The sequence below is a fragment of the Anneissia japonica genome, unplaced genomic scaffold (genome assembly GCF_011630105.1).
Source record: "Anneissia japonica isolate Jap-2015-1 unplaced genomic scaffold, ASM1163010v1 scaffold287896_len759773_cov187, whole genome shotgun sequence".
In the NCBI taxonomy this organism is placed as follows: domain Eukaryota; kingdom Metazoa; phylum Echinodermata; class Crinoidea; order Comatulida; family Comatulidae; genus Anneissia; species Anneissia japonica.
This window is the reverse complement of record NW_022739421.1, coordinates 671,487-688,915: the sequence shown is the minus strand read 5'-3', so window position 1 is coordinate 688,915 and position 17,429 is coordinate 671,487. Positions and strand designations below refer to the sequence as shown.

The following is a 17,429-nucleotide window of genomic DNA, read 5'->3' as shown; positions in this document are numbered from 1 at the left end:
CAGCAGGCCTACGTTCCCAATAGAATGTGTATTTTATTGTTTGTGTAATTCTGTATTTTATTCTAAAAATAACGGGTAATGTTAAGATAAGAAAGAAGGAAGATGGAATAAGAAATAAATACGGTGTGGCTTAAAAATATTTTCCAGTGATTATACAGAATTAGCATAAGCGAACTTCCTACTTTGAAGGACTAAAGCTAAACACCCTTGTTTTCTTTCGTTTTAAATTAGCCATATACAGTAAAGTCATGTTTCACTGTTCCAGCATCTTGGCAAACTATTATTGTATGCAAATGTGATAGGCCCTACAATTTGTTCAATGTTTCATTTTGCGTATTAATCCATATTTCTTTGCTGTCAAATATTATGGGACAGGGTTACCCACGCTGTTTGCTTTTTCAGGGGAGGATGGAGGGAGAGAAACAAGTAAAGAAAGAAAAAAATAATAAAATTAATCGCCCAAAGCGCCTTAGATGTTATTTTCGGGCGTCTAGAACACCAAATTTTCACGGGGGCATGCCCCCGAACCCCAAGGGTAGTGTTAACTCGGTCGTCCCCACTCCACCCACCCCAACCCTTTCAGACATCTCTGGAGCCCCTGTTCTGGGTCTCATTTCTTTTATTCCTCTCATTATCATTTTGAACTTGACTGGTACACTGGTGGTAATCGTAAGCATAGTATTTTCATAATTATGATTTTTGTATAGTTGAAAAGGCTTATACGTATTTTAAAAAATCATTTTATTTTTTTTTAAATTTTACAAGATCGAAATTATGATAAATGAATTATGAAAATATATAAAATTGTTATACAAATTAATACAATAAAATATATTGGATTTTAAATGACTCTTGTTTTGATTGGTTTACTAATTGATTGATTCATTCGTTCACTGGTCTATTGCACAGGTGAGCAATGTGCAGCCCGCAGACCACATTCGGACATATGGTGATTTTGTTATGGCCCGCGAAAATAAATTAGAATCCTGACGTGTGCAGCCCGCCAACCATCTTTGGCTAGAAAACCCCTTGTATTGTACGACCCGCTACCGATCGTTTGTAAAAAAAGTAAAATGAAAACTGAGGATAAAGCAATATTATAAGCACTGCATGAAGGTTTTTGAAAGCACACTGGAAACATCAGAGTTTGGATGTGGCCATCGATGCAAAATCAAAAATTCACTTTGACCTCTCCGACCCACTTTTATGCTCACCCCTGGTCTATTGAGTGATGAATTGAACTGTATAATATTTATATGTCAAACTTATATGTCCCCACTTATATTACCCTTCCGTTAGATATTACAGTATTAATTCTGATATCAAACAAATAATTTCTTATACATTCAGAGCCTTCATAACTGAATTTTTGTGACATCATACTTGGGGAATTTCTAGATTAATTGACCTACAGTACAGTACATCTTTAACATCCTTTTTAAATATGTTCATTCATTATTCGAACCTTTAAAAGTGTCTGTCAGTAGCTTAAAGATATACGATCTGTCATAAAATCTGGAAATTCTAAAAAGTTCTACAATTAAAACATTCAATAGCTAATTTTTGAGCATTAAATTACCACCTTCCAATGAGACACAGATCAAATCTAATCAGTTTTCACTTTTTTACAATTTATTACTAAAATGCTTAAATTGATTACCATTTCATTTCTGGTCCAGAGCACATAAAGAACATAAAATATTTCGCATTCTCACTTCCAACAGAAAGCTAATAACTAACTTACTTATACAAAGTAAGAAGTTTAAGTTTTGAACAGTATGTCTTAAATGCTTGATTAATAATTATTTGAAAATGCACACAAGTGGCGTATGTAGGCAAATACTGATCATGTGTACGTAATTTCATCATCAAAACATTTCACGTGATCAGTTAAGCCAACAGTGGTGACATGCACACCAGACTGCATAACATATCACAACTAATTCATTAAAATCACAAATAATTATACATGAGTTGAATAACAAGGTTTAATTCATTAAATACAGTATTAACAAAAAATATTACAATATATAAAAGAAACAATGTATGCATTCTTAGGAAGGTTGTAAAAACTGATTGTTTCTATCATCTAAAGAAGCAAAAACTTAAAACTCTAGAATTCTGGAAGGACTCTTCGGATGGGAATCTGGACGAAAACGTTTTGGTGACTTAGGAGCGGTTAACTGCATCTAAGACAAATCAAAAGATTATTATTATTATTGCAATGTAATAACAAACCAATGTTGCATTTTTTAGTATGTTGCAGAAACCTTTATTTGCTTAAAAATCACTTATATCTATATATACATGTTGACAAAGAAATTACACCAAATCCATATACACAAAACACAAGTTTTTTACCTTCTCAGACATTTGCCTACTTCCTTGAAATTATATTAATTAATTAAGATTAATATATTTAGAACTAAGTATGTATAACTTATTTTACATTTTGTATGTCCCATTTTTACAACGAAGAAAATAAATGTTTATTTGAATTTGAATATTTCTAGTGCATGTTAATAATGGATCTCGGATTACTCAAATTTAGGTCAATTGCTAATAGTAAAGGGAAGAAGTGAAGAAAACATCTCCGTAAAGAGAAATGACAGCAAGGAGGGGAAAGGATTGAGAAGGGGATCAAACATTTGGATACTTCAACAACATCACCGTGAGCAACGCTATAGTCCACTGCCAGCACCCCTCCCCACCTCCATCAACACTGTTACTATTGTGTTAATATAAATGTTATAGTAGAAACAATGATTAAGAAATACCTTTTGCCATCTTTCAATGACTTTAGCATATTCAGCTAAGTAGAACTGAAAGACTTCTTCGCAGTCAAGTCGTACTTGATGTTCAGGAGGGTTGTACAGTGAACAGTTTATCCTCACTTGCAGCATATCATTATGAAAACCAATGAAGTCATCATAGGCCTGAGACTACATGAAATGAAAAACAATAACATTATGCATTATTGGCTTCACCATCATTATCATAATAAATTCATCATCAAGATCATCATAATGGTTTTAATTTATTATTGTATCACTTTAATTATAATAAACACAACTGCCTTTAATACATTCATTACCATTATCATTCCCATCATCATTATCTTCATCAATCATTATCTTAATCTTAATAATGATGAACAAAATGATGACAGCTGATGGTGACGGAAATAACGATCATCATCATCATGATCTTGAAAATAATATGATAACCATAATGATGATTATGATGATGATGATGATGATAATGAAATTTTCATCACTTTATCTACATTTTTTTAAATTTTAATTACTATACTTGAAAAAGAATACATACCTCTAATTTCCTCTTAATTGTTCCAAAATCCATTGGATTTGAAACAATTTTATGATAATTTGGAGCTTCTATGGCACTCACTAGAACAAAAGAAATAGCTTTAGCACTCAGGATGACATGATAACATGATCAATCAAAGTTACCATCTATGTGTAACACTGTAAATTGGATCTGTCCATCAATCAAATTAACAACTGACCAATCAGAACAGGGCCATGAATATGCATATACTTGTGTATCGCCTCACAACCACACGTGTTGTCCCACAAACGCATGTGTTCCTGTATGTTTTAACACTGTCATTTTGTGGGACCTTAGCAACAATATCCAAGGGGCGGGGCTTAGTGGAAAGGTCAATAAAGGTCAAATGAAGGAATTATAAAGCCATGTGTCAAACTACACTACCAGTTTCTTATTCCAGCTACTCATTAATACTCCTGGGTGAAGAGAGGCAAAGGCAGATAAAATGTTTTGCCCCAAGACACAAGCAGTATTAGAAGTCTTGGTACTCTCAATAGAGGGATTTGGCGACGGGCGTCATGTGACCTAACTTGGGTGTTGGATATAAACTGGTACAGCAGTGTTTTACATGGCTATTGCAGCCGTCCATTGTTTGTTGCTGTAAAGATCATCATAACTCTCAGTAAACTATACCAAATTGATTAGAAATTAAACTTATTAAACTTAAGAATTTTGCCTTAATGGTTTGCTAATGCTGTAAAAGATACTGGCCCCAAACATTGAGATTTTTTGAGGCATAGTTAGATATGCAAACTACACTGCATACAATCCTTGGAGAAGCTGTGATAAGTAAATACACACTATTTTGAACAAACGTATTGCCTTTCCTAGCCATTTATTTCTCACCTTAACAGTAGGTAGTTGTTTTCGTAACCATAACATTATCTTTTCCTATACTATCGCACTGTAATGTTTTTCATGTATACCAAAGTTAAGTCACATGAATGGCTATAAACAAACATCGACGAATGACTCTATTGAAAGCCCAAAGTAGCGAGTGCCCAGCTTTAACCACACTTGAGGACTATACAAAGTAATGTGATTTATCATTATTATGTACTTACCTGGTCTTGTGAACCATGATGCTGCATTGGGGTCCCCTTTACCCCTGTTTGAGCCCCTGAACCTGGATACTCTTTGAAGTAAACTAAAATTGAAATGTTATGATAACAATAATATAAAGTGGCACTGGAAAAGTAAAATCATCTATAAGAATAAGCTATTATCTATATTTATATTCCTACAATACACCCAGGACATTCCAGGGACATCATATGAGGCATGTTGTGGCAAAATGGCTAAGTTGTAGCAAAAATTAAAATTCAAGTTATTGGTATTTTCAGATACCTGTGTATGTGATCTTTAAAATGAGGGGTCATTTATTCAAATTGGACATTTCAAGCCTCAGTTATTGGAAAGTGAATGTACAGTACTCGTAGAGTAAAGATAAACATGATTTTGAGTAATTGCCTTTTAAAGTTATTTGTGCATACATTGTTTAATAGAATGAACTAAAAAAATATTTGTTGACCACAGTGGTCAAAAATTTGTTGACCACTTCCAGAACTAATACTTTGGGAGATGATTAATAAGACATCAAACTGTTGATCTACTGTATAGTGAAAAACAAATTTGGATTTTTAGGCAATTTTTTGAGCTCCCATATTTTATGACTCATTTACTCAATACTGAACTGTGCGACAACTTAACCATTTTGCCACGACATGTCTCATATTAGTGTCCGGTGCTGATAATCTCTACACTATAAACTACAGTTAAAATCTCAACCACAACTACCCTCCTCATTATATATACTGTTTGGACTGAGGGGTACATAATTGGAAGATGTATATATATTCCTACAATACGCCAATCCTTTCCAGAGACATCAATATTAGTGTCCAGTGGTAATAGTCACTGCATTATAGACTGCAGATAAAATCTAAACCACCACCACCCTCCTTACATGGATAAGGGCAATTATAAACAATTAAAGAGGATAAATTCGAGTGAATTGAACTCACTTAAGAGCTGCCCTCGTCCAACTGGGAAGCTGAGATGGTGAAGCATCTTCATCTATTGCAATGGGTGCTTTGCGTTTACGTTTACTAGCACGAACACTCCCTGGACTGTCTGCAAGGCAACTTGTATCAGAACTACTGCTCTGGGAGCTAAATAGACCTGATGTATAACAAAAATTCAATTCAATTATTTCAATTCAATTTAACTTTATTCCAATATATAATAGTAATAATTCATATCATTCAAATATTCATATTTGCTATACATTTATATTTCAAATATACAACATATTAAACTAAATGTTGAAATTTACACTATTTTCAAATGACGATGGCCGCAGTGATCCATTTTAAAATGAGAGTTGATTATTGATGTTCACTTACCTATACTAACTTGTATAGGTTTACATTATTAGAAGAATAAACACATTACAAACCTTCTTCCTGACTTTGACCTGTTACAGATGTTGTGCTGTCAGTCATAACCTCATCTTGTTCTAGGCTTTCCTCCAGTCGCTGACTAGCGAAGTCTGTCATCTGCATGTGACTAAGATCCAGACCACTCTTCTCAACCATCACCGGCGTTGCTCCAGCCTTTCAATAAACATTATTATCATGTAAACGTTTAGAAATGATATTAGGCAGTATTAAATTATATTACATCATTTTTTAGAAAGTTAATTACAAGGCCAACAGTATTATGTTTTGGTTACTAATGCTAAGTTAAACAGATAAAAAGGAACAAACAGAATATACATTGTTTTTAATAAAATAAAAATATAAATAAAAACCATATAAAAAAACAATATTTTTTTTTAAATCCAATTTTGGGATAAAAACAAAATATTTTGTCTAAGAGGATTTCACGCATTGAAACTTGGCACTTAATTATATAAACTTTTAAGTGTGAAATTCCAAGTTTAAAGAAGTTAAAGCAAAGCAAACAGAAAATGAAATTAAACCAACAAAATAAAAATCAACAATGACGATATTAACAATAAACTTGTTTTCATGTACTGTATAAACTATCTAATCATTATTAAAATTTGATTTTATCAGTTTTATCTCATCATGATGCTCCAAATTTCTTAAGTACCTTATTTGCATCTCTTGGATCTTGATGTAATGAGGTAAATGACAGCACATGTAAATTTGATTGTGTATTTAAATTAGATTCAACATCCCAGGGTTTATCAACTGGACTTGTCTTACAGGTGGGTGACTCTGAACAGACCTACCAACAATTAAAATGTATTATTAACAACAATATTCAAAATGATGAAGTCATAATTTATGAAACTAACTAAAACAACAGTCCCTATTTCATAGACAAAAATTGGTGGGTAGAACCTAGGATAGTGGTTGGCTCAGCTATACACCTTGTACTTATTGCATGCTCAACTCGGAATAAACCATCTACCGTGCACTAGTAGAGTATTACTTTTTCTTTGAATTCTCAACATCAGGGGATTTTTTTAAAGATATTTTAACAAACAAGGCTGATAATTAATTAAGCTTAATATTATACAGTAGGAGGTGATGGAATATAACCTCCTGTCGATGTCAATGTCAACTAACCTGGGTGTAAGCGTAAAAAGGTGAGAACCCTGGTCTTTATCCTATAGTCATTTAAATTTTTTGAAAATATTTTTGGATAACAATTTATTGCAACATGAAACCATAGCAAACAACATACACTGACTAATATTGTGAAAAAATATATAACTTGTTACTAACTGAAGGACTAGTGGATGTCAATGTAGACTCCTGAATCTGAGTACTTGAGGGCGTACGATCATGTTCTAAACCTATTGGCACCTTTCCTGAAGGGATCTTGCCAATATACGCATCCACTGGTGAGTCTTCCCTGCTGTCAAACTCATATGGGTCAACTTCTTTTTCAATGGTACCAAAAGATTCTGGAGTTGATTCGGATGTCTTTGATGTCGATGGTACTGATGCTGCTACTGGTGTTCCTTCTGGTAAGAGATCACATGCTAGAATGTCCTCCTTCAGCAGAGTAAGCTCTGCAGCTGTCTGGAGAAGATCCCGCCCACTGGAGACACTTTCCTGGATGGTATCATCCACAACTCCAGATAGTCCCTCTTTTTCCAAGAATTCCTCAAATTGATCTACGAATGACATTTGTGTTGGTGTAACCTTTATTGCCTGGGGGGTTACAACTTCTTCATGTAACTGCTTTTGAGCTGTTGTGTCAACTGGACTACTCCTCTCTGTTTGAAAAGCTATGTCTTTTATAATGGATGCTGCTTGTTCAGACTCAATTGCTGATAATTGTTGTGGAGTTATTGTAATTGTTTTTGTTGCTTTGCCTGAAAAAAAATATATGCAAACACTAATGATACAAATTCCTTAACATTTGAAAACAGGAGTGTTTTGCTCACCCTCATATGTTAATAATACACAGAAAAAAAATCACAAGTGTTTGAATGGGAATGAAGCCAATGATGTCAAGATAACAAGTCTGGTATAATAACCGCTAGACCACTGAGCTTGCGCTGGTTAAGCTTGAATTTTATCTTAAAGTAGCAGCAGATACTGTACTTGAATATTATTTTGATTTGTGTTTTGAGTAAGGAAAATCAATAGGAATGATGTTCATGCCAGCCTGGCATATTTGTATACTGTATCTCAATCACTAGCAAGAATTTTTGTTCTAAAGTACTTGAGAATATATGGAGTTCCACAAAACACATCACATTTCTTTTTATAGTACCCATGTATACAATACACTACACAACAGCAAATTCAACTATATTATTAATAGAATTATTCTTCTTTTAATATGCTTTATATTCTTATAATAATCATAGATTTTCTTTGGACTCTCTGCAGTATTATTCTCCTGATGACGGTTGAAACAACTCAATCGAAACGTTGAGAAATTCTTTTCAGAACCATCTTGGTGGTGTACCGCAGAGCATTCAATATATTGTTACTTCACCATGCAAACCTTCAAACAATATTATTAGTTTTATTAGTTTCATTCTTATTATCAATTTTAAAACAATTGATTTGAATTTAATACCAACCTTGAGATACAAGCTGTAGTTTTAAAGGACCAGAATCTAATGCCTTCTTTGTTACCATAGGAACCTTGGCCATCTTGCTGAGGTCAATAGTTTGTGACCTTCGAGGAGCATCACCTGTTACAATAAAAAGAGAAATTGTAAAATTACAGAAGTAATACCAGCGAAAAGTATATACAATGTTCATATTACTTTCAGACTGCAAATTAAAAACAACCCATTATTATCCCTAGTTTCTAAATCAATACATCTAATGAAGCTGTTATTGACTGCCAGGGAAAAGCTGAATAAATGACATCTTGAAACTTAGTGCTGCTGACTCATTATTACCAGTTATTAATATTATTGTTCAGACTAACTAATATTTTCACCAATTTTAATATGTTAGTGGAATGGTTTGTTTTCTATGAATCTGTACAATGCCATTGTGGCAAGTGTTAAGCAATTAAACTTGAAAATATAATTTAAAATTTTGATTTTCTTTTCAGATTTTATTTAAAAAAATGTTAAAATCTTTTTCCCCTTACCTGCCTCTCCCGGTTTGCTTCGAAACTCCAGAAGAGCCTTAATAGCGGAGGATGCTGATTGGTTGGTGGCTGTAGCATCGTACTCAATCCACTCCTTGTTTGGCTGGTTTCCAGATATTAATACAGTTGATGAACCATCCGCAGACTTCCGTGATTGGAAAGATGCACCTGTCAATCAAAACAACATAAATTATGTTACCATGGAAGCTATATAAATTAATAAATCAATCAGTTAATCAATCACTGATTTCAGAATCAATATCCATATACAAAATAAACAAGTGGGAATTAAACTACACATCCAATTTTCTGCATTTCAAATATAACAATTATACAGTAGAACCTCGATTTTACGTACGGTACGGGACCGGAGGGTGTACGTAAATCGGGGGATTCATAAAATAGAGGTTGGGTTAAATTTGTGGTAACCTTTAACCTAATACGTACGTAACACTCAATATACGTATGTATGAACGAACGATGTTACCTAGCCTAGGCTAGACCTAGCCTCTAGACCTACGAATAAAACCATGTGTCTAGTGTATTAATTCATCACTTTATATCTTTTATTTAACTAAAGAACATGAAAATATTGTAAGATTACCTATACGACAAAGGTACAACTTGGAAATTCCCCTTCATGCCTATTCTAAACAACAGAGCTGTGGTGTTGTCTGGGCCTGTTGAGAGACAAACTAAACCCATGTGCGCAGCACTACTGGGCGAGCCAACCAATTAGCGTTCGTGTACGAAACTATGCCCACTCATCTTCGTGTAGAAAATTCGACCAGACAAGTTTTTCCATAGTTTGCCACACGAAGCTAAGGAGGAAAGCAATTATTTTGAGCACCATCGGTAGTTGTTCATCTCATTCAGTTCACATGGTCTTAGATTATAACAACCGGTATTAGGCTCAATCAACGTTGCTGTTTAATTAAAATACGTTGCATTATGGTTTGTTTACTGTTATAGTTTATTGTTATAATCTTTTTACTTATGATTGCTCTGAAAAGGGTTGTTTGTTTTGAATATTTTCAGGGTTTTTGATGACGTCATCGTAGATATGAGGCATACGTAAAACCGAGGGTTCATATAACTGGGGTACGTAAAAACGAGGTTCTACTGTAATATTAAAATGATTATTTGGTGTTTATTAATTACTAAAATTAGTTTTATTATTTACTATTATATTTTTTGTATTGTTTTTATTGCAATTATTTACCATAATTCATTATTATTATTACTAATATTATTATTAGACAATACGTAAATTCTTAGAATTTATACACTCCCCATCGTCAGTGAATGCAATACCTGCAGACTTTATAGGCACTGTATTCGCGATACAAAAACTATTCTCCTTATACATTTGCCATCGTCATTGACTGCAACACCTGCAGTACCTCCTAGACACTGTACTTGGCGATACATTTCGCATCACCAGTGACTGTATAGTAGTTACTCATCTTATTTAAATTATTCATATTGCGTTCTTCGAGCCAATACTATTTCACTGTATGTTTACAAGTACATTTGACAATAAATTTAATCTGTATCTGTATCTGCAGTACATGTAGACCTCCTAGAGACAGAAAATGTTTTCTTTATTCACTTACCATCATCAGCAACTGCAGCACCTGCAGACTTTATAGACACTGTACTTGGTGACACAGAAACTGTTCTCTTCACAGATAGCAGCTTCTCCACTTCTGAGGTCAAAACTCGATCTTGTAATATCACCGACTCTTTACCATCTTGTATTGACCTTGAGCTTTTTGGTCTGATTATAACCTTATAAATTAAGTGATGAAATAAATTACAATCAGTAATGTCTCCTTTTGAAGGCTAATCTTGAATGTTTCTTTCATAAAATACAGTTACAGTATATTAGGCCTGTATATGGTATACCAATCTTATTTCTTAGCATGATCTACACAAAATATAGGTTTTTAACAAGGTAAAATTTCAAGTTGGTGATTTAACCTCGCTTAGTTCAGACTAAAAAAAATGGCCTGCGTAGCTATCAATTTTAGTCACAGTTGCGTAATGTACTTTTAGCTCTAGCTGAGTTTGGTTTTATGAATATGAAATGACGTAATCTTGAAGTTTAGCTCAAACTATGGCTAAAGTTCACTTCAAGTAAACAAAGGCATACACTGAATGGTTGAATCTATGGAAACCATCTTAAACTAATGAAACACTTCTGCATTTTTAGAACAACAAATGCATTGAAGTAAAGCACTACAGTATTGTCATAATAACTCAAGTGTCTATCACATAAAACATTAAAATAATAATCAACCTGTGTTTTAATCTTTCCTTCTTTGTTTCCCTTCAGTGCTCCCATCAACTCAAGCATACTGCCTTTGTGGATGACCTGACTCTTTGAATACTGGGGTGATGGGAAACGAATCGTTGAAGTAATTATGTTTGGTGACGTGATGGATGATGAGCTAGGAATCATAGATATCCGAGGCCTGCTGATTACCGAGGAGCTGACATCATGACCCTGAAACGTTAATTCATAGTAATTAATATTCAAGAGGAGCAATCGATTCCCAATTAGACATTTTGATTGAGTTCTAGGCCAAAGCACTCTCTAACCATGCTGTCTAAAGCTAGGCTAGGCTAGTGGGAATTGATTGTACTGTATGACAGCTGCTCTCAGGCCTCATTATGAGGCATAAGCATTGCCCACACTATCACATTTGATTTGACAAAAACATGTGACATGCCTAAATATGGTCATATCATGACCATATATAAACACATCATGACCATATATGGGCATATTACTTTTTTGTCACATAAAATTTGATAGTGTAGATAGAGCTTTAGGGAATTGATGACTTTCTCTTGACAGGATTAGAACCTAATCAACTCAATGACCAAGCTACAGCCCCACAGTCAATGGATGATGGCCATATGTCTACTACAGGATGTAACAATCCATATCTGTACTCACAACAGTCTGCCGTTGGACTTCACTGCTAACAGGGATTGTACGGTGGATACTAAGGCCCTTGGCGGCTTGCCCCTTCTGGACCACAATCACATTTGGCTTGGTTATGGTGGAGGATGTCGAGGAGTATGGCTTTGACATGATTACTAAAATAAAGAAATAACAGTTCATAGTTCACATTATTCGTCCTTACAGAAATGGGGCTTGCCATGGCAAAACCATTATCAGTGACCAAAACAAGAATATTGACTTTTTAATATTTTCATATTCTCCACATAAGCTTAAAAATGATGGTTATTCACTGGAATCCACTTATTATTGCCAAAGTTATGAGCCAAATTATGTGTCTTCTCTGCACTAAAGTATACAATAACTACCACATTCTAATGCTAATTACTAAGTTTAACATTTAGCGATAGTATGCTGGTTTTAGGATGGCAAGCCTCAAATTCAAAATGACATACAATAGCTCAAAGTTTACTTAAAAAATAAAAGAAACAAACATATCGTAAAACCTCCAATTGAAGCCCAATGGGCTTATTCTCAAGAAGAATTTCGAATTGAAGCCCCTCTATATTTTGCAAAATTAGCCTATAAGATAGCATAGGCTTCTTTTCGAGACAGTACAGTAAATACACTCTACATGAATTTCAAAGAAACAAAATAAATTATACCACAGGTGGGCAAAGTGCGACCCGCGGGCCGCATGCAGCCAAACAGCAATTTTTTGCGGCCTGCGAATATAAATTAAAAGCCCGACGTGTGCAGCCCACCAAGCAACATTCGTCAGAAAACACCTTGTTTTTTACGGCCCAACACCGATCATATGTAAAAAGTTATATTAAAACTGGGAATAAAGTGGTGTAAAAGCAAGTGCTTGGAGGTTTTTGGAAGCTCACTGGAAACATTGAGGGTGCGGCCCTCAGTGTTATATCAGAAATTCACTTTAACCCTCCAACCAATTTTTATGCCCACTCCCGGTTTATACAGTAGTTTAGGTGATTTCATGCCGGTTAATACACTCCATGATACAGACTGATGTTACAGTGGCCCTATTTAATGTTTTATAGTACTAATTCTCTTTACTTCGCAAAAGTAGCCTCGAAAAGAAACCCATCTCGAAAAGAAGGCCATTCAAATTTTGCAAAAAAAAAGAAGCCCAGGGCTTCAATTGAAGGTTTGCAGATCATCGTAAAACAGATGACAGGTTTTCCTTACTTTAAATGAAGAATCAAATAAAAAAAAGTAAAGGCATTTAATCAATATTTAATTTAATTTTTTAATGGATGTCATCAAAAAATTTGAAAACATAGTCAAAAGGAATGACTAATAGCATAGGTCACAACAGCTTCCAGACTAAAAAATGTTGTTGAAAACCTAAGCTTTAGAGCTAAATTACACAAGTTACTTGTAGGCTGTTGTAGAGACAGCAACAGTTACTACTCTGTACTCACCTGATGAAGCCCCTGATTTTGAGCCTACAACCTGCTGAAGTGACTTTGGAGTCACTGTGATAATGTTGCCGATTTGAGCAGCGGATTTGGCAAATTGTGGCGAAGTTGTCACAATTCTAGCTCCTCCAACGGAACTTATTAGCACCTGTCCAGAAGAACCTTCAAGTTGATAATCATAATATGCAATTAGCAATCAATTCTTTTAAACATGGTTAAATGGATGATGATAGTGACGATGATCATGGTGACAATGAAACATCATGACAACCATCATGGTGACAATGATCTTTATAATGACTATCATGATGACCATGATCACCATCATCATCAAACAATCATATGAATGACTATCATGGAAATGACAATCATGGTGACAATAAACATGGTGACAATGATTCAATTCAATTCATTTCATTTTATAAATAAATATAACAGAAATGTGCTTTGAAGCTAAGCGATCAAACATAAATAGTTAAAAACAGTTAAAAACAGACTTGGAACTTTAAAATGTTCCAAACAGAACAGTGAAAAACATTAAAACAATATATTATTAAAACATTAAAATACAGTAAAATGTATTAAGGGATATTATTAAACTTTAAAATATATTATTAAAACATTAAAAGACAGTAAAAAGTATTAAGATATATTATTAAAACACTGTACGATGATAAAATACAAAGAGCAGAAAATGCACTAAAATAGGGTTCGCTAAACAAGGTATAAAAAATCACAGTGACAATGATCACAGTGACAATCATCATGGAGATGTTGATCATGAAAACAATGATCCTAGATACAAAAATCAAAGTCATAAAAAGAAAAAAAAGTCCTATGAGGATCATTATTATGAAAGTAAAGGTGACAACATGATCATGGTGACATCAGACAACTATTGAGATAGACAATCATGATGACAATGATCATGATGACAATTAATGAAATGACTCAAATTTTTCCCTAGCAAAACAAAGTCAAATTTGACATGAGTACAGCAAAATGGACACATTTTGAATACATGAATGCAACACCCACCCGATATTGTTGTGATTGGTTTTGATGTCAATGATGCAGGCACACATGTCACCATGACAACAGAAGTACCACTTGTGGAGCCACGAGCAAGTGGTTTTGTGATCACCTTGCTACCAGATGTTCCTATAGTTTGCGTTATGATCTTTACACCTACAAATGTAAAATATACTGCAGTGGTAGTGGCAATAAAAATATTACAATATTGTATTTTTTCCGAGTATACGTTGAGGGGACTGGCTACAAAATTTAATGCAGTACACTACATTTGGACAGATACCTTGTTATATTATTTGTAGCTAGCAAACCCAAACGATTAGTGTTAATAATGTTGCTATGTTTTGCTACAGAAATATTGGTATGGAGACCTCCACGAGTAATATATAAAGATAGAAATAAAGGTTTCCTACCAGAATCTTGTTTGATTTTTATGGTTGGTTTCTGTCCAGGTAGCAATTTGTTCTGAAGAGTAACTGGCAATGGTGATTGCACAAGTCCTTTACTCATTTTAGTTTTGCCAAACACTTTCTGCCTTGATAATAATGCTGATGAAGCAGACATTACTATAAAAAAAATAAATAACAGTACCAATATCATTAATAAAGACTATATATAAATAAAATTAAAAATTATATAACGATACAGAAAAGATTACAACAATCTGTTCAATTGTGTTTAAAGCCAAAGCAATCCCATTAAGGCAGACGCAACAATTTACAGTATGTGCAACAGACTATATGTGAGGACTCACCACAAAATGAGATGCATCGTTGGTGAAATCACAAGCCCCTGTCACATAGACGTTGCTGCAATGTTACGGTAAGCATGCTGGCATAATAACCGTCTATACCCTTTCACACAGCGCCTTTGTTACCGCAATAATCTTACGCTTTTCTGTCTGAAAGGCTTCTATAGAATGGTGTAATATTGGCGGCTTAGATACCATTGCACAATTGTTTTCAACTTTAACCTTGTTTGTTTATGCATAAATGCACATGCTGACTTGATTGCCGCAATATCGAGTAGACCATTTCAGACAGAACAAGCCAGTAACTGTTACCGCAATATTGCAGCAGCATTACTAGGGTGCAAGGTGGCCTAACTTAAGCTGGCATATTGGCGTATCAACCCTGTCAGATAAAACCCATGCCAGCTTGATTACCGCAATATTGCGGTATTGCAGCTCTGTCTAAAAGGGGCTATATTGAGATATTAACCAAAATAGTTAAAATTTTTACAAAATTTTGATTTTAAAGTTTTTGAATAACTTGATACTTATATTTTATGACTGTATACTGTCTAAGAGAATGTTCTCTGCACATGTTTTGTAATTCTGGTCCTATTATTTGTACAAGTTAGTTTATCGTTAAAGCCGATTTTCTCAAAACGTGGTTCTCATATGCTTAAATGCTCACCTATCTGGATGTAGTTATACTAGGAAGGCCATTCAAAGTCCAAATTATACCTTATAATGTGATCTACCCAAATACAATATTAACTCAATTTTTGATTTTCTAACCATGAGACTCATTCTGTGGTGAGACCTCACATATTCAACAACGATCTGCTAAATCTGGGCCCTCACTACTCCAGACGGTTGTCAGCTTAACTGATTCTATAGAGAACGCAATGCCACGATGCGTGCTTAACAGATCATTTTCAACGTGGATCTGTTTAGACTGCCACCGACATCAGATGGCATTGTGTTGTCTAACACTCACAGGCAGCGGAATTGGATTTGTCACAACGCAGTGAGTGTCCAGATTTAGACTGCGAAAAATCAGGACACAGTTAAGCTACGTTCATATCAAGCCTGGATCCGGTCCGGAGCCCGGACAAAAAATTGTGAGTTGCTACGTTTTTTTAATGCTGCGTTCACATCGCGCACGGAACACAGTTGTTCGGGTTAAGTACGTATGCATTTGCTTGGTTTGAAACAACCAAGCTTGTTGCTGATTGGTCCAAGAAAAAAAAATGTACGATTTCAGGATGCAAATGGCTCTCAGATCCATGGCTCCAGATCCGTAGTCCAGATTGGAAATCGTACAAATTTGATGTGAACGATCCTATTCTTTACCACTGAACCCATTTTCATGATTTTTTCTCCGGACCAGAATCCAAGCTTGATGTGAACGTAGCTTTATCCAGCGCTAACACTGAGAAGAGATTCTTTCACAGTGTGTGCCTGGCTATATATTACTTTACATACAAAAACATTTTTAAATTAAAAATTTAGTGACATCATTAACATACCAGCGCTTGTCAAGACTCTGGAGCTTGCTGGAGACACAACAGTTGTGGCCATGCTTTTATTCACAACAGTTGTGGACATGCTTTTATTCACAACAGTTGTCGCCATGCTTTTATTCAGCTGCTGGGCAACGGATGTCATGGTCACTGATTGAGTTATTGCAGTAGAAACAACAGTTGCTGCGACATTACTCTTGAACTGAGCACTTGTGAACATATCTGGAGTTTTCTGACCAGAGCTAACGGGAGAGTATCTGGAGGTGGTCAAGCACTGTGACCTCTCCAGGATAGTGGATGTTATAGGAGAATTACTGCTTGACACAATGATTACCTATAAAACAAATTTAAAAAGACACATATTACCTACAATATCATGATTACAAACATCATAATTAAATAATACAATAACTATGGTAAGTCCTTCCACCTTGATTCATGTAACTCTCAGATTTGTTATTAGACTAGGAAAAAAATCAAAAAAGAGGCCTAGAAATCAAGTTAGGGGGAGTGGAATGTTAGAAGCAGTCAACATAGCCAGATATCCTAATAAATCCGCCCTGGTCACCCTAAGCCCTGTTGACACTTGATTTTTCACCTGGTATACAAATGGCGGCCATTTTTCAAAATGGCCGCCAAATTTATTTAAAATGTGTATATAATTGGAACTAAATAACCTACAGATATGATGTTGGTGTCTAAAATCATAATTTCTATACATGCAACAAACCAGACATATAAAAACTACTGTCACTCATGCCAGATTGGAACATAATTCAAAAATA

At 34.6% G+C, this 17,429-nt stretch overlaps 1 protein-coding gene across 2 annotated transcripts in view; it reads right to left on the bottom strand.

The window, feature by feature from the left end:
• Positions 1 to 1,284: 1,284 nt before the first annotated feature.
• Positions 1,285 to 17,429, bottom strand: part of LOC117117888 (BRCA2-interacting transcriptional repressor EMSY-like) — a 28,682-nt gene continuing 12,537 nt past the window's right edge. For both annotated transcript variants that reach the window (XM_033262362.1, XM_033262363.1), the window contains exons 7-23: positions 16,651 to 16,978; positions 14,808 to 14,960; positions 14,401 to 14,550; positions 13,366 to 13,524; positions 11,915 to 12,057; positions 11,252 to 11,458; positions 10,566 to 10,740; positions 8,950 to 9,117; positions 8,426 to 8,539; positions 7,110 to 7,705; positions 6,469 to 6,606; positions 5,810 to 5,966; positions 5,376 to 5,532; positions 4,416 to 4,498; positions 3,331 to 3,410; positions 2,778 to 2,942; positions 1,285 to 2,189 (exon numbers count right to left, since the gene is read on the bottom strand). In XM_033262362.1, coding sequence (XP_033118253.1) covers positions 2,106 to 2,189; positions 2,778 to 2,942; positions 3,331 to 3,410; positions 4,416 to 4,498; positions 5,376 to 5,532; positions 5,810 to 5,966; positions 6,469 to 6,606; positions 7,110 to 7,705; positions 8,426 to 8,539; positions 8,950 to 9,117; positions 10,566 to 10,740; positions 11,252 to 11,458; positions 11,915 to 12,057; positions 13,366 to 13,524; positions 14,401 to 14,550; positions 14,808 to 14,960; positions 16,651 to 16,978 — 3,057 coding nt within the window. In that variant the 3' untranslated portion in view covers positions 1,285 to 2,105. The remainder of the gene's footprint in view (positions 2,190 to 2,777; positions 2,943 to 3,330; positions 3,411 to 4,415; positions 4,499 to 5,375; positions 5,533 to 5,809; positions 5,967 to 6,468; positions 6,607 to 7,109; positions 7,706 to 8,425; positions 8,540 to 8,949; positions 9,118 to 10,565; positions 10,741 to 11,251; positions 11,459 to 11,914; positions 12,058 to 13,365; positions 13,525 to 14,400; positions 14,551 to 14,807; positions 14,961 to 16,650; positions 16,979 to 17,429) is intronic.